The following is a 24167-nucleotide window of genomic DNA, read 5'->3' on the forward strand; positions in this document are numbered from 1 at the left end:
ATGTTATTCGATGTTTTTGAGTTGAGAATATTCGTCAATTGGATGTTTAATGTTAACATTTTAAAATTAAAATTTTTATTTAATAATGTATATTAATCTTTATTGCTTGAATTACTAAACTAAAAGATCAATTTTAATTAAAAAAATCTTCAAAAATACTTATAATATATTATTCAAATAGAATGATAAGATATTACTATTAATCAAGTATTATTTGTGATTTAATTTTCGCAAAAAATTTAAAAAATATATAATAGTTGTCAATTTACTTTAGACAAAAAAAAAAATATTAACATTATGTGCCTCCCTAAAATTTCAGCGAAGTGCCCCACACTTGTCTGAAAAGACTAGTCTTTCATGCTCCAAGAGTGCATGGAACAAGGAAATCTAAAATTCAAAATACATTTTGGTGTTAATTTTCTTCATCAGAATCAAAAGACTGTCTTTTCCTTAAAGATTGTATGACATCCATGCACTTAACATCTCTGGAATTGGACACAACATTACGAGACTTGACCTTAGGAACACTCAAAGAACTAAGCAAAGGTGTCCCAGTCCCCTTGTTTATTTCCCTGAGCACAGAACGAGCTGTTGCTGCAGCTGCTGCATCTGCCAATGCTGAAGCGAATCTTGAGTCGCTTGGAAACTCGTTATTGTCACCTTGTCCTACCATTTGTCCTTGTGTCTTGGTCAAATTATTAGAAGCATCAAGTGATTGATTTGCATCTGATTTTGCCTTGGTGCCTACAGCCTCAGCAACTGCTGCTTTAGCTTTTGCTGCTTCATATTTATGAATATCATAAATAAGCTCTTTCTGTAGCTGCTTATCAGCAACCAATATGTCATCAATCTCATTCTTGTAATCCTTGAGAAGGATGCGGAGGCACTCCATGAGAGAACCTATGAGGGGACTATTCTTGGTTTCCAATAGTCGTTTCAACTCTATGAAGATGGGGACTGTATTTTGGATAAGGCCTTTCTTAACTGCCTGGGTTATAGCCTTTCCTCTAGCTGCAGATCCATTTTCTCCCCCTTCTTCCTCTCTGTCTGCTGACTCAGATGATGATGAACGAGCAGATGGGGCACGTATCTCTTTACAGCCAAGAATTTGAAATGCATCCTGATCACAACATTAATTTAACAATTTAAACATTAATTAAAAATGAAATAAGACGATAGCGAAGGCATTGCTGTCTCCATATTCAGATGCACTTGCATTATAAATTGCATATGTATGTATGCAGTATACTTGGAAGAATTAACGACAACCTGGTGAACATTGCTAGTACAGATTAATACCTGGAGAACAGACTGTCCAGTTGCATCTTCTATATTAAGCATACCATCAGAAGCAGCAGCTAGAATTTCTGCACATAACTTGGCAAAGATTGCTAGAAGATGCTCAGGAGCCATTTGTTTTAGTAAAGAAACATAAATGTGCATTCTTTTAGACCTTGACTTTTCATCACCACCCCTGCAAAGAACAATGCAGAGTTGCAGACTAGATGTAAGCACATCTCAAATAAATAACTGTCATACCAATTGCTAATATGGGCCCCTTTTACCTGATGGAAAAGGGTTGGTTTTCCATTTGTGAACCATGGGATTCACGATGTCCATTATGGGCATGACAACCATTCAGAACAAAAACAGCCTCAACAAAACTATTATATGCTAAAAGAGGAGACTTTACTGCTGACAAAAACACAATAGTTCAGTCCAACAACAAACATATTCAACTTATATAAATGTATGATTATCGAGGGAAAGCTTCAAACCTTTCAAAATATTTCCAAAGAGAAAATCAGCTAACTGCCTAATCTTTTCTGATTCATCAACAAGTGACAACAGAAACCGAAGAAAGAGCACTCCTCTCCATTTCACATAGTCCCTCTAGAAAAAAAAGTTATATTTTAGCAAATGATATCCCTCCTCTTTAACAGAAATAAATGAAAACAACCGTGAAATAGAAGGTAAGTCATCAAAGCAAAAGAAAAAAAAAATACCTGCAACAATCTGGAGAGCAATATGAATGTTTGCCTTCTCACAAGTTCACACGGATCTAAGAGACATCTCGTAATCTTTGTCATGTAACTAAAAACTTCCAGAAAAAGAAAGTTAGAACTTCAAATATCGATAAGAATATTTACTTAACGTTGTTCAAATGTATATTCTTCATTTTTGTGAAGATTGGACTTCTACCCTGGTGCAAAATAAAAGTTACTCCTCTGTTTATATTTTACAGCATGACATGCCCTTATCATGTAAAAGAGCACTATTACATTATTATACTTCTTTAAAACTCAAATGCATTTAAAAGTAGCATCAACAAGGCTTACCAATCAACAAGAGCAGTGTATGGAACACAAAAATCTGCCATCATAACCACAATGTTGTTGCGAAGAGCTGCATATTCGCTCTTTTCAAGCTCCTGAAAAAATATTTCGAAACAGAATATATCTTGAGTAGGAAGCGTGAAAACACGTAACAGTCCATGAGGCATGACATAAACAGTCAAAATCACAGGACCAACCTGGACAAACAGAGGAATATAATTCTTTGCCAGCTTCCCATCAGCAAGGCAAAGCTTGCCCATGGCTAGCCACCCTTGAATATAAAAAGAAGGAGCTTCTTGTTGTAGAGAGGTTGCAGGACCAGGTAGTTTATTTAATTTGGGACCAGAACTCCCGGAAGTGATGATAGTGTGCAATAGAGGAACTACAGTGCTCATATCAGCAGATGGGCAAACAATAACTAAAGACCCAATTGTATAAATTGCTGTAACTGCTTTTGACAATGATTTGGACATTGCTACTGAGTTCCTGCATTTGCTAATCCCACTTCTAGGTGGAGTGAAAAAGCTACTTTCAATATTTTGTACTGAATTTGCTGAAATGAATTTTTCTATTATTTTAGAAGCTTTGGAGAGAACTTGGTGGATCCATTTCAAGACTAATGCTTCTGCCTCCTTGAGATTTGAAGCCTTCCTTTTGCACAATGTTTTAAGAGCTTTTAAATGAGCATCAACCTACCAAGCACAATACACAATTCAATATAGTATAACTTTTAAGTCTATGAATGATCTCCTTGGCTATTATCATTCTATTATACCTCTATATTTCCCAGTTTAACTGGTCCATCTTGATTCTGTCATTCATTCATCTGGATTACCAACATTACCTTATGAGGACAATTGTTCCATTAGCTATTTAAGACAAATCTAGTAAGAAAGACCGTCTGATATATAGGTATAGAGTGCTTGCTGATTGCTTAAAAAACTAAGATGATTATCGATCTAATATTCTTTACAAAACAATGCTGAATAGAGTGTCCTCTCTAATACATTGTGAGGGCAGGAAAGTAAAAATAGTAAGTGCTTAAGATTCAGATGGTACAAAATTTCCAAGACCTGACATAGAACAACATAAAACTTGTGTTAAGCCTTTGGCAACTAACGGAAAATTTGTCAATACATTTACATGGATCACTCACAACAATGTTGGTGTTGACATAGAACAAGAAATAGAACTGAAAGGACTTATACAAAGCTTAAAAGACCATACAGACGTGTTAATTTTTAGGTAACCTTCTGCCTAGCCCATGAGAATTGGGGTCACAGACAGATTGGATACAGCAATATTTGATGTGTTAAGAAATTACAAAATGCAAAGGATGATAATCAAGAGAAAGATGCACCCCCAGGAAGTGCACTATAAACTTCTAAATCTGGTAGGAAGAGTAAAATCATGTTTAAGTTTAACAACAATATCTCATCTCACGTTCGCAATAACCCAATAGACATTGAAGAATGAAAAAGGCAGCACTAGTGTTAAGAGTCAGTGACAAATTCGATCAATAATACTGTGTAATGATTACCTCAGTTGAATGCATATTGAATTCTTCTACCCGTTTGAGCAAGCTATGAGCTAAATCAGCTGCGGGTTCAGGGGGTAGCTCCACAGAAACATTAGAAATTGTTTGTAAGAGGAAAACTCGGTCATTAGCCCAGGCAACGGCATTGCATCCTATGCTTTCTTCCTCTTCAAATTCATTTCGTTGTACAGATGGACTTTTGAACTCCCCTTCCACTTCATGTTTGTCAAGAAGCTGCCAATGATGATGAAGAAACTCCCAGTCCACTGTTTTTGAAAGGAATGCTGACACTTCTGACAAAAGAAACCAAGCACCAGGTGGGGCAGTCCACTTTTCTATTGGCATGGCATGGCTCAGCCAGATGGACTCGGATGCCCTGATTATATTTTGAAGTGCAGTAACAATTTTGTGATTGATGCGTTTCTTTTTGCCCAGATTCATGCAAATTTTCATCACCCAAGGGCTCACTTCTCCATTGCAAATCTTGCTCAGTAGGTACAGAATTCCGTTGGGAAAAAGCATCTCCATCTCTTTGTCTATACCTTTTCCTTTCATCTTTATATTAGACGTAGATTCACCAAACGAAGAAGTGGCAGATGCAGCTCTAGCTATCCGGTCCAAAACAAGTTCTTGAAACGTGTTCTCACATTCTTCTTGGATGCTAGATTCATTGTCAGTTATTAGACGTGGAACTGAATGTAACCACTCAGTTATTACTGTTTCAGCAGAGAATGTTCTGAAAGCCTACATTTTGTTGAAGTAAAAAGGAACCAAGTAAAAAGAGAAGACATCTTAGGGGACTAGTGAGAAACACGACTTCTAAGATTTAGAAATAATTTTTAAACACCAAATTCCTCAAATCATCTCAGGCAGAATCTGATAAACGCTGTACAATCTTAGCATCTATCTATAGCATACACCTAATGCAACAAGGCATTATTTAACAATAGCAACTTCATGCTGAAAAATATAGTCTGAGACTCGGTATTTTATGTTAATCAATGGAACAAATTTATCAGAGTGATTTGATATTATGTTATGTTCTCCCCATGAATTCAATATAACAACATAGCAACATTAAGAATGTAACTCATTTGTATCTACTCAGCCCAAAGGCAGAAATAGTTAGCTGAAAAAGCAACACAGTAAAGCTGCCTGACCGAAGAGCAAGGTGCAGATGAAAACTTCCTGCATTATAATCTTTCTATTCATATCCATTTATGGAAAAACTAGATGCCAACAATGACACAATAACCACAGATAACCCCAAAAGTTCTCATGACAAAAAATTCTTATGCAGCTATTCATTAAAAAAAAAAAGCCTTTGCATCATCATGTCCTAAATTTTAATTCCATGTCACCAAATATTGCAACATTCCTTGCTGTCCTTCCACAGGCACAGCATCCAACATAGTACACACACAGCAAAAAAAGTTACAACTTTTAAAACGTAAATGAACTACCTGGGAAAGAGCTGCAACTGCTGCTTTCCGCATGCTAATAAGCGGATCCGAACAAGCCATGCCCATTGTCTTGAGAACCACTTCATCAATTGCACCACCAAGAAGAGCAGTTAAGTTAGTAACCAGAAGAAATGCAGCCTTCCTCACCGCTGCTTTATCATCCATACACCTTCTCCTCAGCATATCATTCATTCTACCTTCAACATCTCCTTCACTAACCCTTCCAAACCCCATAAACTCTTTCAAAACCACACTAGTCCTACCATCCTTGGAGAGGAATCCCACCAGCTGCGCCAAGTTCGACAATGCCCGGGCTCGAATAGCTGCACTCACATCAGAACAACGCTTCACCAAAGCCTCCAAGCACCAAATTCCCCACTGCTCATTCCCCTCACTCTCCGAATCCACGCCCAACGGATCTTTCAAGCTCATCACCAGATTCAAAACAAGATCAACTGCCAAAAGCCTAAGGTTCGATTTCCCTTGCGCCATCTTCACCACGTATTTAACAAACGCAACTTGATCCTCCAACGCCATGACCTTCACAACCTCCATGATGGAATCCACAGCCAAGGCTCTAGGCTCGGACTTCTCCGGCGCCTTCTTCGCCAAATACCTCGGAAAATTAACCAGCGCTTTCTTCACACCATCACAGTCTCCACCAAGGCTCGTCACAAATCCAAGAGCGAAGGTCCTTGCTTGCGACTTAGGCATCAGAACGAGGGAAGACAACGACTTCAACACCTCAGAAGCAGTATTAGAAGGTTCTCCGTGCTCTGATTTTAGAACCTCCCTCAGAACCCGCGAGCACAGGTTAAGCAACTTGCTAAAATGCGCGGCGTTGGCGCACGATTCAAGCGCCATTACGGGGAGCTCAACCACGGTTTGAACCAGAGACTTGAGAATCTCGGGGAAACGATCCAGGTGAATCAAACCCATGACAAGCACAAGCTTCTCCAACACGCGAAGCAAAACCCTGACGTCGCTTTCAGTGTCTCCAAAATGGTCGTCGTTTTGGGAATTTTTGGCGGGACCGCGGGCTCTCCCAGTGCGCTTTCTTTTCCGGTTATGGGAGGCGTCGTGGGCCGGGCCTTGGGTTGGGCTTTGTTGGGGGCGGGTTTTGAAGGAGCGGCGAAGGGAGCGGAGAAAGGAGAGGAAGGAGATGGGAGTGAAGAGGGTGAAAACGGGTGCGTTTGGTGAGAGGAGGAGGGAGAGAAAGACGTTGGAAGCGAGGAGAGAGTGGTGGGAAGGGGAAGAGTCCATTGCGGAAGCAATGGGAGGGATAAGAGTGGAGGGAGAGAGGGACTTAGAAGAAAGCTCATCGTAGAGAGTGTCTAAGAGAGAGTGGTTGAGCAGAAGTTGAAGATCTGATAGAGTTTGTTCGGAGAGAGGTGGTGGTTGCGGGTTTCCACGGTGATCCTCAAGCTCAGACACTACGCGAGATACAGTTTCCTCCATCTCCATGGTGTGGTCTGTGTCACGTTCACACTCTCTTACAGTGTGCCCCCAATTGAATTTTTAGGTTCCCGCTCAAAACAACGTTGTGCAGTGTTAAATTTTGGGTTTTATGGGCCGAGTGAAAGCCCAGACAAAAAAAAAATGTGAAGTTGGAGTGAATGGATATTTCGGGGAAAGAGGAAGGGTGTGAGGGTAATTTCCGAGGGGCGAAACCCTTGGTTATAAATAGGAGTTGCACGCACAATATCAAACCCCCTTGTTCTCTCGTCGCTCCGCACCTGTTTCACCCCATCAACCCTGTTATTCGGAGCGATCTGAGAGAAACTCTGCGAACATGTTGGTTTACCAGGACCTCCTTACAGGTAAACTAACTACTCCTCGCCGATCTGTTGCTATCGCTTTTGATTTTGCTCACGCATCTGATTGTTAGGTGTTGAACTTTTTTTTTATTTGGATCTGGAACTCTTCTTTTTCGATTTAAATTTGTTGATGGTCGACATCAGTATGTTGCAGACATATCTGATTATTTGTTCTCGTTAATTATAGTTAAGTTATGTGAATGTATTTTTTCGTGTTATCACTAGTAGTTTCTTATTCTGTTTTCCCTGCTCACTAATTACAACGCTAAAAGATGCGCTGATTTTGTTATGCGGCATCTTGGTATCAGGTTGGATGATGCTGGTGCTTTATTGCGTTTTGATTATTGATTTTAATTATATTTTTTAAATGATTATCTCAGATTTAGTATAAAATTTTCTGATTTCTTTTTCCGGGTAAGGGTCTAGTCAATGCTATTTGCATGTTTATATGGCCTTTGAATGGTAGGTGATTACGATTCCAGTGAAACAAGGGGTAATTTACGGTTTGTGTTTTACATGTTGTTTTAAAAATCTTATCTAACATACCAGCTAGGTCGATTGTTTGGTTGATGTTTTTATGTATGATGTATAAATTATTATTTATTATTGATGAAGGTGTCTTATTTGTGCCATTTTTTATCCTTATATATATATATATATATATATATATATGTTGGTTTATGTTTGTCAAGTATGTAATAGTTAAATCCATGGAGTAACATTGGCGTATATGTGCTACCCTGTGCAGGTGATGAGCTTCTCTCTGACTCCTTTCCTTATAAGGAAATTGAGAATGGATTGTTGTGGGAAGTTGAGGGAAAGGTTAGTTGAATACTGTTCATTCATGTTCATTTAACATAATATCCCTAGCACATCATTTTAGTACTTCATTTTTTATAAGATGGTTTGAATTCATATTTTGAAGTGGTTTGGTTGCATGTGGCCAACAGGCTAAAAACTGTTTACTTTTGGTCTGCAGTGGGTCGTTCAAGGAGCTATTGAGGTAAACATTGGTGCAAACCCTTCTGCTGAAGGTGGAGAAGATGAGGGTGTTGATGACCAAGCTGTGAAGGTTGTTGACATTGTTGACACATTCAGACTTCAGGTTAGGGCAAACCATACACCTTTTTTCTTATCCTTGGTGTGGACATTTTCTTTATTTTTTTTTGTCTTAATTGAAGTTCAGAGAATAATTGTCTTGTTAATTTTTACAGGAACAACCTGCTTTTGACAAGAAGCAGTTTGTTACTTTCATGAAGAGGTTTATCAAGAATTTGACACCCAAACTTGAGGGAGAGAAACAAGAGTTGTTTAAAAAGCACATTGAGGGAGCAACAAAATTCCTGCTCTCCAAGATTAAGGATCTTCAGTTGTGAGTGCTACTTTTATTACACCTACTTTGATGGATTAAATGTTTTTCTGTAATTTTTTGCTTGTGTTATCTGTTAATATAATTTGTTTTTATGCTTAAGAAAATAAATGCACACTGAGTTGACCTCTTTTTTTATGCACAGCTTTGTTGGGGAGAGCATGCATGATGATGGTTGCTTGGTCTTAGCCTACTACAAGGACGGTGCTACTGATCCCACATTTCTGTACTTTGCACATGCTTTAAAGGAGGTGAAGTGCTAAGCGACGCACTTCACTACTTATCTACCCTCAATTTATCTAGTTTTGTTTTACAGTCTGTACGAAATTACTTCAGAATCTGACTTGGTATTTTGATTTAATGGCTAGACCCTTTGTGCTTCATCATAATTCCCATCAAATTTAATTATCGATGGGTTGGAATTCATTATTTATGATTTTTGTCGTGCTTGTGAAGGGTTTTCCATTGGTCTCTTATGAGGACCTAGGTTTATGTACTAGTACTATTTTTTTGGTCCACACAGAACGTCATATTTTCCAATTCGCTTCAGAATTTTAATTTAGAGAATGGTTTGACTAAATCACAGTATTATGGGGATTGGGTTTTAGAAGCAAAAGAACCTTCGTGCTGATACATGGAGAGCCCTACATGATACGGTTGCTTACGTTGTCATAATGTATGGTTGCTTGTGATGTCTGAGAGACCGAGACATGGTTGTGGATGAAACTGGGTTTATTCGGGGATGCAACTTTTGTCACCATCATAACTTGGCTAAAATTAATTAATTTTTATCAAGTGCGACATTACTGCTACAAGACGCTGAAGACAAAATGTTGAGTAACACAGGCATTTATTCAAGCTTATGTAATTTTCCAAGTGGACTTATCGTTACTCTTCTGCTTCCAAATAATTAACATCGTTGTACTGGGGGTACTGGGGATTTAAGAACGGTAAAGGAATTATAACCTTTTAATAAAGATTTACCTTATCATTTTAGAACTAGCTAGAAAAGGGGTTTTAGAATTTTCAAAGAATTGCCATGTTTTTTACGATGTCTTTTTTTTCTGAATTTCTAATAAATTGGAGAGGTTTGAAGAAAAAAAAAGCATGAGTTGAGGAGAGGGAATGGCAGAAAAAAACTTATAAATTTTCTTTCTTTATTTAAAAAAAAGGATAACTATTTATAACTTTTTTGAAAAATTTAACTACCAAATAGAACTTTAGATATCGCAATCAAATAAAGTTTTAGAAGATATTGCATGATTATGGACTCTGAAAAGGACCAAAGAGAGGGCTCACTGTTTTTTAAAGAAATTACTAAAAATAATTTTATAATAATCTAAAATGAAGTCTAAATAAAAGATATTTTTCAAGGGTAATTTTATAATAATCTAAAATGAAGTCTAAATAAAAGATATTTTTCAAGGGTAATGTTATCTTACCATTCATTCTTCTTTAATTTGTCCTTTCCTTTTCTTGCTAATTTTAAATCCAATTTAAATCCAACAATAAAAAAAATTATTAGGTAAAATTTATTATATAAATCACATGCTATCCTTAAAATTATTAGAAAATAATTTTGAAGAGATATTAGTTATTCTAAATTTATTTTTAATAATTTATTAAAAAAATCATCTAGGACTCTCTTTATTTCTTTTCATAAAATTAATAGCCATATTTTGATTAAAAATAATAATAATAACTATGCAATGTATTTTTCTGATAATAATTTTAGTGATATTCTTGTAGTTTGTATTTATTTAATATATCTTTACTCATATTTGATTTATGTTAATCATTTGTTTTCAGTTTTATTTTGTGTTATTAATTTAAAGATCAATAATAATTATTATTATTATTATTCTAATTACACGAATCAGCGCCACGTATAATGTCTGCTATGAAAGAATATTTTTAGTATTTATTCCTTCACTAATTCTATTGGTTACATCTTATAATAGTAAATTTTAACTACTCAAGTTGTATTTTACATGTAATATTTTTTGTCAATTTCAAATTCAGTATATGAAATTTTCTTAAAAATAATATATTCAAATGTGTCAAAGATATTATAAAAAATCAAATTATTAGTTGAAACGGGTAAAATAGACCTTTATTAAGGTAGAAATATTCTTTAACTAAGTATACATGTCTTATTGATTTGAAAGTTGTTACAAACAAACACTGTCTTTGAATTTATGAATAATGTTATCTACGCATATTACACTGATAACACTTATTACCTTATATTTGTATAATATTTGTTTTGGATTGTTGTGAGAGAATTGACTTAGATTATCCACAAGTCAAGATTATAAGATTGTGAGTTTCTCATTGAATGACAACTTTAGAAGAAAAGGAACTATGTTCTTCTAGTAATAGCTTAATGATAAGAACTTGCAAAACATATGCATCATGAAAAAGGTTCAAATTTTGTCTTAGTAGATTCTCATATCTCTCCCCCTCTTTAGGTATAATTTATTATTATTATTATTTTAAAATTTCTAACTTAATTTTTTTAATATTATATTTTTAACATATAAATGTCAACGTTTACATTATGCTAGGAGGCGCACTATTAATAAAAGAAGTAACTTGGTGTGACAATATTATGTTATATTATCAATGATACTGAGTAATTTTTTTTTATCTTGAGTATATATTTAAATAATTAATTCTCTTAATTTAATTCATAAAAGTAATGTAAATTTTTAGAGACTAATTTCAAATTTGATTATTTTTGTTAATTTAACTTTAAAATATCTAACTCTTTATAATTAATAGTTAATGTATCATGTTTTTCTTACAAATCTTAGAAAGTGGAGAGTTTTGTGACAGAATTTATAATTTAATAAAATAACTCTATTTAAGTTTGCTTTAATATTTTACTTTTGATTTTAGATAAACTATTGTAATTTATAATATTTTACTCTTCATTTTATACATAATATAAACATATAAAGGTTAAAAAAAATTTATATACAAAAATAGAGTAAAAAGTTTTTATGGTTAAATTATTATTATTATTTATACATTTTACTTATTTTTTTAACTCTTTTTTCACTTATCCAAACAAATAAAAAACTACCTTTTTCTCTTTTATTTTCATTCACGCATTCTTTTTTATCTTTTTCATTTCTTTATATTCTGATTCATCTCTCATTCAAATAAGGTTGATGTTTGATGCGTATTTGCAATTGCACCATATCTTCAAGAACTCTCTTTGGTAATTGAATCAAGGCCCTTATTAATCCATCTTTTTATATTTTTGGTCAAACCTTACTAATCCATCTAACTTTCAAAAAGTATAAATTGAGAATGAGTGCGTTTTGTAGGTACACTTAAGCCAACATTGAAATCTCATTACATTCATCCTAGTATTTCACTACTGATCAGTTTCATTATATGAATACATCTACTTTTACACCATTTTTTCAAACCTATATTCTTATTTTGTCATATTGGGCCAATTATTCTTCTTCATAGCTGAAACTGCCATCATACACATATTCAGGAAAATGTAACAATTGGACTTGAACTACTTTTCTAAGCATATTCCATGGCAAAAGACTAGTTGATGGCTGCACATGCTTAAGTTTATTTACAGTCATTCATTACAGGACAGTGCATATGGCCCAACAGCAATCACTCACACTATTAACAATCACCATAGAAGGTAAGGGATAATAATGTACCATGAACAAGTCTATGGTTGACCCAAAAAAAAGAAGAAAGAACAAGTCTGGCAAATTTATGGTGCCAGTAGCTTAGCTTCAATAGTTAGGAAAAAAATTGGTATAATAATAGCATTTTTTGTCTCAATAAATATGTTATCTTTCAATGTTTATCTTTATTGTGTAAGTTATTTAAGGTTTGTCTAATAATTTAAGAGAATCAAATTTTCATAACAATTCTATGATATTAAATTCAAATTATAATAACGACTTTAAATGTATAAAGAAAAGTGAAAAATGTATACCAAACCAAGTGTGTAACTCATACTATGTGAGCAATGCCTTTCACTACCTTGTACAATTTTATCATACCTTTAACCTTCAAACAAACACATGTACATGAGTGTTATTTGGATTAGCCTGTTTGTATATAGTTGATAATCACCATAAATTTGGTTTCTGTGGGTTAAAAATTGATTATAACATTAAAACTAAGAAAATTTCTACTCTGTACCAAAAACTAAAAAAGTGACGAAATAGTTATACACCCTTTGATTTCTGTCAAAATTTCTTTTATTTTTTATTTTATTATTTAAACCAAAATATTGAGACATGAAGCATTTCTTGAATTCGTGCAAGAAAAAAAATGGAACTATTTAGCAGTTCTCTAAAACAAATTACCACATAGTCACCTTGACGAACTAAAATGAATGAATTAAATTTGTTTTTTTTTTCTTCACATAATTGGATTTCTATTAGTTTGTTTCTTAGCTCACACAAACACAAGGGTGTTCATTAAATTAAAATAGTTCAAATTTTAAAACAAAATCGGGTCCAACGCCATGTTACCAACTTCAATGGTTGAAAAAGAGGTGTTGGTGTTCACTATGTACATTTAATTTGAAAGGATGGCACAGCTAATTTGGTCAAGAAAAATCAAAATAGTGACGGGTCTTTAATTCAAATTTGTGTTCCTACTTAATCGTTGGATCTTTATTCTCTCATGCTTTAAGCAAAAGCAAATACTTTTGTCAAACAAGAAGTGAACTGCAAGTATGACAACAAGTTAGGCATAATTGAAGAGGATTCCCCTTTTTATTTTCTTTTTCAATAAATGGGGAATTTAAAAACAAAACAAAAAAAGTTGTCACCCTTTGAAATTCATCTGCGTCATTCTCCTTCATTCATATGGGCCACGGGGTGACCAAAACAAGACACCCTTTTTTCTGTGTTCTTTCTTTATTTGTTTCTTTGAGAGTAATAATAATAATAATAATAAAAAACCCACATTTTATGCTGAAAGTGAAAAAACACATGCGTCGTCCAAGAAAACTTTCATGGGTATCTTATATGATCTTAGCTTTCTCTATGACCCCCCTCCAAATTAGTAAAAAGATTATCAAATTAGGAATCTTAATACCACACGAGGACCACCCACCAAAAAAAACACAGCATTAAGTATATTTATTAAGAATGTAGTGTTGTCATCATCATTTGTGGTACACTCTTATTTGAAATGCTTCAAGGGTTTGTCCATCGTACATTTGGTTAAAATGTCCAATTGGGTATTTGTGGTAACACCTACTTGTACCAAATGTTCATAAATGCTTGTAAGTAATTTGAGATAAAAATCTTGGTTTTTACATTACGATTACGCAGCCTCAACATATATGGCATAATGGCATTCATTGTGTTCTCTATTGAGGACCATTCAAGTGCATCTAGCACCCAAGTTAGATAGTGATGGGATCATGGAGGCATGGAACCTAAGGAACATAAGAAATTAACTACTAGCTACTAAATGAACTCAGTACCCTTTCCATTGGATTCCTGCTCCATACATTTTTGGAACAAAAAAAGTCCAAATGAAAACTTTTCCTTTTAACAAGTTAGTATACATTTCCCATTAGAATTAAATGCATACATTTTACAATATATCTACTCTCAAATCCATCAAAAGAGGAAAGTGAATAAAAGGAAAATGCATGTTCAATAGTTTGACGCTACTATCCTGTATTTATCCTTGGAGAGCTCTAACGGGTAAAGAATTATATATATATATATATATAGTATTTACAATATTTACAATTACACTTTTTTAAAACATGAACGGGAATGGAAAGCAAAAAATAATAGATTACATTTAGAAAGTATTTAAAATTATGATCAAAGTGTATTAATAATATTTTTATGTTTAATTTCTTAACTAAATACTCTGTGATAATTAATATTTGTATTATTAAAATTATATTAGAAATATTTATTTTTTGTGAAACTTATGATTAGGATATTTTGTTTGTGGGTACATCAAGGAAAGTGAGGAGTTTAAGTTATTATGTTAACCTCTTAACCATTCCAAAAGCTTAAACCTAATAAAACTTCTTATGAAAGAAGTCATGGGTGGAACAATCCCCTTCTCTGTGTATGTAGTTGATATCTCATAAATGTCTCAGCCGAAAAATTAAATAACCAGATTATAAAAACGACCTTATATTAACAACAATTTTTATTGATCTGCCATCCATATTAAATATAACTATTTTCACCTCTCTTTTTTGTTAAAATGTTATAAGAGGTGACGTAGAAAAAATAGTGGTCTCTCATTGATTAGATTATAATAAAAAATAAAATACTTCTAAAATTTTTCAGTGTTTTAAACTACAATTACGTAATTTATAAAATGAATCATCCAAACTGTTTTTGAGGAAATATTGATCTATTTGTTTGAATATTAACAGCAACTATGATAATCAAGAGGAAAAAAATCCAAAGCATTGTCGTGTTAAAATTGGCAATGGGACCAGTAGAGACTGATTTTTGCTCAATTTGACCTTGGGCAACACTACCATGATCAAATCAAAGTATTATTAATATTCACAACCTACTTGTCCTGTCACGTCCCGCAATTATGGTTATTTTGAATTAATACAACAATCAATCATAATCTTAAAGCTAATCCAACATCTCGTTTAAATTAAAAGACATAATCATAATAAGTGTAAAATCAGTAATAACAACTTATGTTTTACAAAAAGAGAAAGATTATTGTCATTTCTGTGTCTGTCACTATCAAAAGACATGTATTTAATAAACATTGTAGAAGCTTCAATATACTTTTCACCTCCATTTAGCTCACCCTTGAAATCCTATAAATTTAGAAACTTTGATACTTGATTTTGCAGCGGATGAAATAGTGTTTATTAGATTTTAAATGTAAAAAGGGGGAAATCGTGATACGTGATAGAGAAAAGGGAGAGGGGTACAACAGAACAGAGTTGTATCTTTTGCTTTAAGATTTAGGTTGAGTTTATTCCTCTCATAAAATTCATGTGACACTTATATGTACTTTTTACAGGCCATAACATTGTTGTTGTATCAAAAAATTACCATACGCTTCAAATTCTAATAGGACATGCAATAGTACAATTGTTATCAGCAAGACAGAAGACTGTCCAATGAGGATGAAATCACTCAAAACATAATTTACCTAATGTTGCTTCTACGAAGAAAACTAATCCCTGTATACCCACACAATTAGCAACACATGGTTAAATGTACACAACAATTGTCTCAAATACCTTAATAAGAGAGCATTAACAAAACACCCTTTTAATTAAAAATTATTAACAATTTTTAGAAAATATGAGAGAAAAATATTAATTTTAAAAAAAATTATATAATTTTTAATAAATTTTAATTAATAATTAAATATGTATTATAAAAAATACGTTAAAAATTGTGTTATTTGTATTATTTTATACAAAAAATGAACAAAAGAAAATAAATTAAAATGCATGGGAATATAGTTGTAGATTTGGTAAAGTATATGCTTGAGGTGCGTTTGTTTGATTCATAATGTCTAATTATGCATGTTGTTGGTGAATTAAAGAGAGGGCGTATTAGTCATTTACTAGCGTTTTAGCTGATAGCTGTTTATGAAAATTTATGATCATCATAAATTCTTTAAAATTATTTTAATAATATTTTTTTAAAATTATTTATTGTCACCCTTATTTTATTTATTTTTAGTTAAACTGTTTTGATTTGTTAATTAAATTAATAATAAAGATATTTAAAAAAAAATTATATAAGAGTTACGTTGAGTCACGACTTTCTTTATCTAAGATATTATTCTTTCCTTTTAAAAGCTTTGTAAAAAAACAATTCTTTAAAATAAATTATTTTTAATTTATTCAAATAAATTTATAATAGAAAAATATTTATTAAATAAACACTTGATTAAATTGAGAATCCATACTCGTACTTATTTCGACATAGCCGTTTTATAGTTTTGAAAATATGAGATGATGATAGTGATTATTATTACATTATTATGATATTTAAGGTTTAATTAATCTACAAAATTTGTATTCAGAGGGTTTCTTTTTCTCTCTCTCTTCTTCGTGAATTCTCGTTGTTCTGCCATAATCGTCATTTTGTATTGTGTGTGGTTACTCGTTGGAAGAACTCGGTTTCAGATCTGAATCGCTATCCTTTGGCAGATCTCGAGTCGTTGCATTCTCTGTTCAATTCCCACACTTTCAGGTTATTCTCGTGAGCTTCGTTGTGTTTTTTTTTTTTCTCCACATTTCATTTTTCATTTGTGATCCTAATTTTGATGATTTGTTTCGGTGCGAAGCGCGTGCGAACAGATCTTGAAAATTGGCGCCTCAACGACGTTCGCAGCGCCACGTCGGTGGCCAGATGCCGCAGGGCAATGCCGCCGCCGCCGCCGCCGCCGCTCTCTTGGACCACGCCGCCGATGCCGGCGACGCCGTCATGGCGCGGTGGTTGCAGTCTGCCGGCTTGCAGCATCTTGCCTCTCCCCTCGCTTCCACCGCCATCGATCATCGACTCCTCCCCAACCTTCTCATGCAGGTATCCTATTATGATAACGGCAACCTCTTCGATTTTCATTTTCTCTAATTTTCCTTTAATTTCTCTGCTAGTTGAAATGATTCCATGCATAACAGTAACACTTAGCTTTTCATTTCCTTCTTTTGCTTAGACTTTGAAACCTAAAAGGTGTTGACTAGCATATCAGACTATTGCTGCTTGAACGATTTATTATTATTATTATTATTATTATTTGTTTGTTTGTTTTCTGTTTGGTGTTTGCTTGACAAAGGGAAAGGGGAGTTTGGTTGACTATGCGTGTCGTGAGGTCTTTCCTGTTTTGGATGAAGGTTTTGAGTAGGTTGGAATTTTGTAGTATTTGCTTGTAAGTTATATAAATACTCTCTGGATTTTGAGCTGTTCTTCATTTTGAGGGGTGGTCATGTGTATCGTTTTATTTTTGCTAGAAGCTTGAATTGAGTGTAGTATGGGTCAAATTTGCCAGATATTGTTGGTTTTTCTTTGTGTGGTGGTTTATGAGGTGACTTGGATGATTGTGATGTTGTGGTAGGGTTATGGAGCTCAGTCTGCTGAAGAGAAGCAGAGGCTTTTAAAGTTGATGAGAAACCTCAATTTTAATGGGGAATCTGGTTCAGAGCCATATACTCCCACTGCCCAAACTTTAGGTGGAGTGGCTGCGTCCGATGGGTTTTATTCTCCTGATTTCAGGGGTGATTTTGGAGCCGGGCTTTTGGATCTTCATGCTATGGATGATACAGAGCTTTTGTCTGAGGTATGAAGATGATTCGTTAGTTTTGTACCATAGTGGCCTGATCATTCACATGAGACAATAGACTTAGTTTACCACAGTTTGTAGAGAAAATATGTTCAACATGTAATTTTGTCATCTATGTATCAGATAAAGTTGACCAAGTACAATTTAGCAGTTCATGAAAAGTTTTGCAACTGTTCTTATCATCTTATGCAGCAATCTGTGTGGGTGATGATGAAAATCCTAGGTTATATAAGTATAACCCTCAATGTAGACAGTAACTTGATTCTAAATGTCTGAACCTTTACCTTTAGCACTTTTATTTCAGTTATTATTTTAATTGTGCATGTTTATTCTCTGTGGTCCCTTGTAGTCCTGCATTTTATTCAACTTTCTTGCAATAGTAGTGTGTAAGGATTTGGGTTTGCATGTGTTTGTTAGCCTTAACTCTTTTTCCCTTTTATCAGCATGTGATTTCAGAACCTTTTGAGCCATCACCCTTCATGCCTGGTGATACTAGAGTATTTGAAGACGATTTCAATCCAATAAACAGCAAGGAAAGTGGGGAAGCAGATCCTGATGCATCAATTTCCTTACCCATGAATGAAAAAGAGAATAGCACCAGGGAAAATAATGTTGCTAAGATTAAAGTTGTGGTATGTCAAAATTTTATAGACTCAAGTAACCTATCTTCTACATGCACAACTTCATCTTTTATGCATTGAAAACAAGTAGAAAGTACATATTGGGAGTTTGACTTCTCTCCTTTGTTTTTTTTAATATTTTAGCTACTGATACTTTCATATTAATTACTTTCAAATCCACTTTTATATATTAAATTAGGGCATACTCTCTTGAGAGTGATTTAATTTCCCTAAAGAATGACACATTAACTTTTTTTTTTCTTTTAATTTAAATGCTTTTTAATTAATACTACATACTGTATGTATAAACTATCTTTTAATATATATTTTTAAGATTCTATGTAAATTATGCATACTTGTTTAATGTTTCAAACAATTTATTGGTTAAATATTTTTCTTTTAATTTATAACTTCTTACATTTAGTTAATTTTAAAAAAATGCTGTGCATGAGATCCTTGATAGTTAAAATGCAATTTTGATTCATTAAGATTTGAGGGAGATTTGTAATTATTTTTAGTTCAATAATTTTTTGAAAAATTTCCTTTTTAATGGACGTCTTAGGTACGCAAAAGACCTTTAAACAAGAAAGAGCTTGCTAAGAAGGAGGATGACATTGTAACTGTATCTGACAATGCATATTTGACAGTCCATGAACCCAAACTAAAGGTTTGTTTAGATATTGGATTTCAGCACAATATTCCATTTTTAACTATATTCAGTTCAAAGGTTGAATTAATGCTGTCTCATTGAATTATCTATATATTAATGTTCTCATTTTATTTACTGCTCAACAATCTGATTGCTTGTTCTACCATGAAAAGGTTGATTTGACGGCTTATGTGGAGAAGCATGAGTTTTGTTTTGATGCTGTGCTTGATGAACATGTTACCAACGATGAAGTAAGGCCTCTCTTATCTAAGATTAAATTATATTGTTAATATTAATTCCTAGTAGGATATTTGCTAATTGTCTTGATATTATCATCTATTGGTTTCTTTGTTATTTCTGGTATTTGAGGTATATGGAAGTGAATGTTTGTCTCTGTCTTGGTCTTGGTTTGCTTTATTTAAGGTGTGATGGCTTTTATAATAACAGGTATACGGAACTACAGTTGAGCCAATCATTCCTACAATTTTTCAGCGAACCAAAGCTACCTGTTTTGCTTATGGTCAGACAGGTGAGAATTTTTTTTGTATGTTATCAATATCGTACTAGTACCAAACTATCAGTACCCAGTATCACATTTCAAATCTTTTAGTTTTTCATATTATCTATTTATGTGTTTTTTTTCTTGTATAACTTTAGGAGTTTGTTTATACTTTATAGCCTTCATCACTGGTTCCATACAACATCAGTGTTAGAGCCTGTTGAAGAAAAGAAAAGAATGCAGTTCTTTGTCTTTTTTCTGGGTGTGTAATGTTGGTCCTGGCTGGTGGCATGTATGATATAGGCCTATATATTTAACATCTCAAAAATTTTCATGATATGTAAAATATTCATTTGCTATTTAAATTATGAGGTTTTAGGTATATAGGGAGGAAATTGAGAGAAAGGAAACCTTGAATAATTACAATATGACCTGATGTGTTTATAATATCTAAAGCACTAAGCCTTATTTATACTAATCATCCTAGCTAAATAGGAAGACAAATCATGAAATATATGGAAATATGGAAAACCAAGGAAATAGGAAACTGATGTAAAAGGATATTATAAGATACTTTAAGATATAATCAATATTTTTATATATTCTAGCATTTGAGAGAGTGGGAAGATATTGATAGCTTTGGTCTAGATAGCGATGATATTTTGCACTTGATGGTAGATGCAATTAGTTTAAAATTGAAGATTTTAAATGTATCCTTGAAAATTTTCCTTGTCAACAAAGCTGACTTCGTTATTGTTTGCATCATCGTTCATTCATTTCCCATTCAGATACCCACTCCATCACTTGCATTCATTGTTTTGATGCTAATAATGCTTTGCTTTCAGGAAGTGGCAAAACATACACTATGCAACCTTTACCACTCAGAGCTGCGGAAGACCTTGTTCGGCAGTTGCATCAGCCAGTTTATCGGAATCAGAGATTTAAATTGTGGCTTAGCTACTTTGAGATATACGGGGGAAAGCTTTTTGATCTTCTTAGTGACAGAAAGTGGGTATTCGATTTTTATATGAATACTCTGGGGTATTGTTTAAATGCATTTGATGAAAGTGTAGCTATATGGTTTGTCCTTAAGCCATTGTGTTTGCTTTGTTAGAAGTGCTTTATAAATGGATATTGATCTTAATTAGGAGACAACATTTTTAATGCTTGTGTCAAGGATTCAACTACTTTAATAAACACTTGCTCTAATAACAAGGGTCACACCACAACTTAATCATACATCAAGCATTCGTTTTTCTTTATTTGGGCTTGTATAGGGATGTAAATATTACTGAATGGCTGTATGTATTACTCTGAATAGGAAACTGTGTATGAGGGAGGATGGACGGCAGCAAGTTTGCATTGTAGGACTGCAAGAATTTGAAGTTTCTGATGTACAAATTGTCAAAGAATTCATTGAAAAGGGAAATGCTGCAAGAAGTACAGGATCCACTGGTGCTAATGAGGAGTCTTCCAGGTCACATGCTATCTTACAACTGGCTGTAAAGAAGCACAATGAAGTGAAAGAGAACAAGCGGAACAATGATGGGAATGAGGCAAGAAATGGGAAGGTTGTGGGGAAAATTTCTTTTATTGATCTTGCTGGAAGCGAACGAGGTGCTGACACTACTGATAATGATCGACAGACACGGTACTTCTACATTTAAATTATTCGCTGAATTTTTCAAACTCTTGACCAATCAACTGCTTGATAGTGGTTTCTTGAATTGTCTGTCCTCTGTGCTTGAAGAGTTTTGAACACCTCATTACAATGCATTTAGACAATTTGGTGCATAATCTGAATTTGCGGGTGCATATATTAAGCTGTATTGAAAATCTCTGTAGAGCTGATAAAAGCTCTGTTTTCCTTTTTACTGACTTTCGTACTCAACTTTGTCATGATTATCTTAAATATGAGTACAGTAGTAAGAAACTTCAACCCTTTTAATTAAAGAATGTGTATGATACTGTCTATTTGTTCTGATTCCATTTGATAATATTTCTGGCTGAAAGCAAACTTCTTTTAAGCCTTTCTTTATAGCTACTGATTTTATATCTGATATTATAGTGTACATATAAAATGTACACTTCAAAGTAAATTATGTATGTATTTTTTTCTTTTCAGTTCTTATAATTTTAGTTATTACTTTGATGTTTTTGAATTTCAAACTACCTTTAATATAGTAAATTGAGCACTACCCAATAGCACAATGAAGGATTACTTTATAAATCAAATGGACAAACATTGAGACTTGTTATCTCAATTTTAGTATGTTGTTTTGATGTAACTGCTGAAAACAAGATTTGGTGGCCTCCCATTCCTTCATATCAATCACTTTTTATTTTATTAACAAATCAATTCACTCTGTAATTTTTACGCATCTCTGCTATAGGATTGAAGGAGCAGAAATTAATAAGAGCCTTCTGGCATTGAAGGAGTGCATTCGTGCTTTAGATAATGACCAGATCCATATTCCATTTCGGGGAAGCAAACTTACAGAAGTGCTTCGTGACTCCTTTGTGGGTAATTCAAAGACTGTTATGATCTCTTGTATATCTCCAGGTGCTGGGTCTTGTGAACACACACTTAATACCTTGAGATACGCAGATCGGTATGTGTCGCCCTGTTATGTGCTCTGACATTAGTTTCACTTTCTTTTTATCCATGTTTGCAAATATTAACTGTTCCGTCATAATGTGGACAGGGTTAAAAGTCTATCCAAAAGTGGTAATCCTAGAAAGGATCAGGTCCCAAATCCTGTACCACAAACTAACAAGGAGGTTTCATCTGCATCATCCCTTCCAGCTAGTTCTGGTGCAGAAGACTTTAATGATCAACGTCTAGAGAAAGCAATGGATATGGGCAGGAAATTTGTTGAAAAGGAAAATTCTTTGTACAGCTCTACTGCTTCTGTTGACAAACAGCCATTGAATTTTTCTTCAAATTACCCATTAAATGGGCGAGAGGAAAAAGGTTTGGCTTCTGGTTCAATGGACAGGGAGAGGTTCGAACTGAAGAGCTCTCACAATGACTCTACCAGTCAAAAGATGAACTCCTATTCACAAAGTGATACAGATGAGAAAGTGCAAAAAGTGTCTCCCCCACGCAGAAAAGGGTCCAAGGATGAAAGGTCTGAAAGGCCTGCAAACTGGATGAAAAGGGATGCCAACGGTTCTGATCTCTTCACTACAAGCTCCAAGCAGCAGAGCACAGGGACTTATAACACTCTGTCTAAGGATGAAAAGTCTGAAAGGCCTACAAACTGGATGAAAAAAGATTCCAATGGTTCTGATCTCCTCAGTACAAGCTCCAAGCAGCAGAGCACAGGGAATTATAGCACTGTGTCTAAGGATGAAAAGTCTGAAAGGGCTACAAACTGGTTGAAAAGGGATGCCAATGGTTCTGATCTCTTCACTACAAGCTCCAAGCAGCAGAGCACAGGGAGTTACAGCACTGCATCAAAGGATGAAATCTCTGAAAGACCTGCAAACTGGATGAAAAGGGAAGCCAACGGCTCTGATCACTTCACTACAAGCTTGAAGCAGCGGAGCGCAGGGAATTATAACACTGTTACCACAGGATCCAGGCTTTATGAAGCAGAATCTTCTCCTGATGGGAATATAAGTGCAGTTCTTGAGGTTTGTCAAATATGTGGAACTACCTGTTCTTCACCAATATAAACTTGTTTATGCCATCTGTTTAAATTACTCTTGTATTTTTGCAGGAGGAAGAAGCACTAATTGCTGCTCATCGGAAAGAAATTGAGGATACAATGGAGATTGTTCGTGAAGTGAGTAATTACATGCTCTTGTTTAAGTTACATTTAATTGTGAAACTCAATTTCTAATTGCTTTTATCCGTTTACGACTTGAGTTTTGTACTGCTGTGGTATCCATATTTTTTGTGCCCCATAGTAGAAACTAGAAATTAGCGCCTTGACATGAACTAGTGTGTTTTGTACTTTTATTTTTGTTTCCTTAAATTTTTAAAATTTATGAAATAGAAAAAGATATTAGAATTTTTAAATTTCAGATAACTTGTAGACATTTTTGGTGCTCATCTTGTATTGCTCTTGGTTTTCAGGAAATGAAACTTTTGGCAGAAGTTGACCAACCGGGAAGCCTTATTGATAACTATGTAACCCAATTAAGCTTTGTACTTTCGCGCAAAGCGGCTAGTCTAGTGGGTCTTCAAGCTCGCCTTGCAAGATTTCAACATCGACTAAAAGAACAAGAAATTCTAAGTGGGAAAAGAGTTCCCCGTTAATAACAGACTACTTTTCTTATTGAATGTGATCTGTAATGTATTATCTTGTTTTTTAGCAATATAGTTGAAAGGTTTTGTTTGATATAAATAAATATTTTGTTGGATGTATTCTAATTGAATTTACTTACATGTCATGTATATGCCCTTGTGTGACATTTTGGGGCCCCCTCATGCCTTTGCAAATTTGGATGTAATCTATGTAGGTTATCTACCCCGTTGTTAAAAAAAGAAAAGCTGCCCCAAAATTTTTAGGTTGAGGCTAAAATAAATAAAATGATGCGGATACAAAAAATAAAATCCCCTC

At 34.0% G+C, this 24167-nt stretch overlaps 3 protein-coding genes across 6 annotated transcripts; 2 read left to right on the top strand and 1 right to left on the bottom strand.

Moving 5' to 3' along the window:
* Window positions 1-412: 412 nt before the first annotated feature.
* LOC113852267 (condensin-2 complex subunit D3) lies at window positions 413-6800 on the bottom strand. The gene is made up of 9 exons (XM_027482503.1): window positions 5337-6800; window positions 3877-4617; window positions 2534-3028; window positions 2340-2431; window positions 2007-2094; window positions 1779-1893; window positions 1566-1692; window positions 1300-1474; window positions 413-1120 (listed from the first exon to the last, which is right to left on the bottom strand). Exons 1-9 carry the CDS (start codon window positions 6798-6800, stop codon window positions 413-415), a joined length of 4005 nt encoding a protein of 1334 aa, XP_027338304.1.
* Window positions 6801-7050: 250 nt separating this feature from the next.
* On the top strand, window positions 7051-9078 carry LOC113849155 (translationally-controlled tumor protein homolog). The gene is made up of 5 exons (XM_027478844.1): window positions 7051-7156; window positions 7902-7975; window positions 8133-8258; window positions 8368-8525; window positions 8668-9078. Exons 1-5 carry the CDS (start codon window positions 7129-7131, stop codon window positions 8783-8785), a joined length of 504 nt encoding a protein of 167 aa, XP_027334645.1. The 5' UTR covers window positions 7051-7128; the 3' UTR covers window positions 8786-9078.
* A 7388-nt stretch (window positions 9079-16466) lies between these two features.
* Window positions 16467-24147, top strand: LOC113864684 (kinesin-like protein KIN-13A). Of its 4 annotated transcripts, XM_027498718.1 has the most exons (14): window positions 16595-16750; window positions 16836-17074; window positions 17604-17825; window positions 18272-18460; window positions 19011-19115; window positions 19271-19348; window positions 19545-19626; window positions 20442-20604; window positions 20918-21247; window positions 21990-22208; window positions 22302-22736; window positions 23079-23235; window positions 23322-23387; window positions 23681-24024. In XM_027498718.1, exons 2-14 carry the CDS (start codon window positions 16901-16903, stop codon window positions 23861-23863), a joined length of 2403 nt encoding a protein of 800 aa, XP_027354519.1. In that variant the 5' UTR covers window positions 16595-16750; window positions 16836-16900; the 3' UTR covers window positions 23864-24024. The 4 variants fall into 4 exon arrangements, with proteins under 4 accessions (XP_027354491.1, XP_027354510.1, XP_027354519.1 ...); XM_027498690.1 differs by having other exon boundaries at window positions 16467-16741; window positions 22302-23235; window positions 23681-24147; XM_027498699.1 differs by having other exon boundaries at window positions 22302-23235.
* The last annotated feature ends 20 nt before the right edge of the window (window positions 24148-24167 follow it).

This window comes from Abrus precatorius, unplaced genomic scaffold (genome assembly GCF_003935025.1).
Source record: "Abrus precatorius isolate BTA unplaced genomic scaffold, Abrus_2018 Scaffold10, whole genome shotgun sequence".
In the NCBI taxonomy this organism is placed as follows: domain Eukaryota; kingdom Viridiplantae; phylum Streptophyta; class Magnoliopsida; order Fabales; family Fabaceae; genus Abrus; species Abrus precatorius.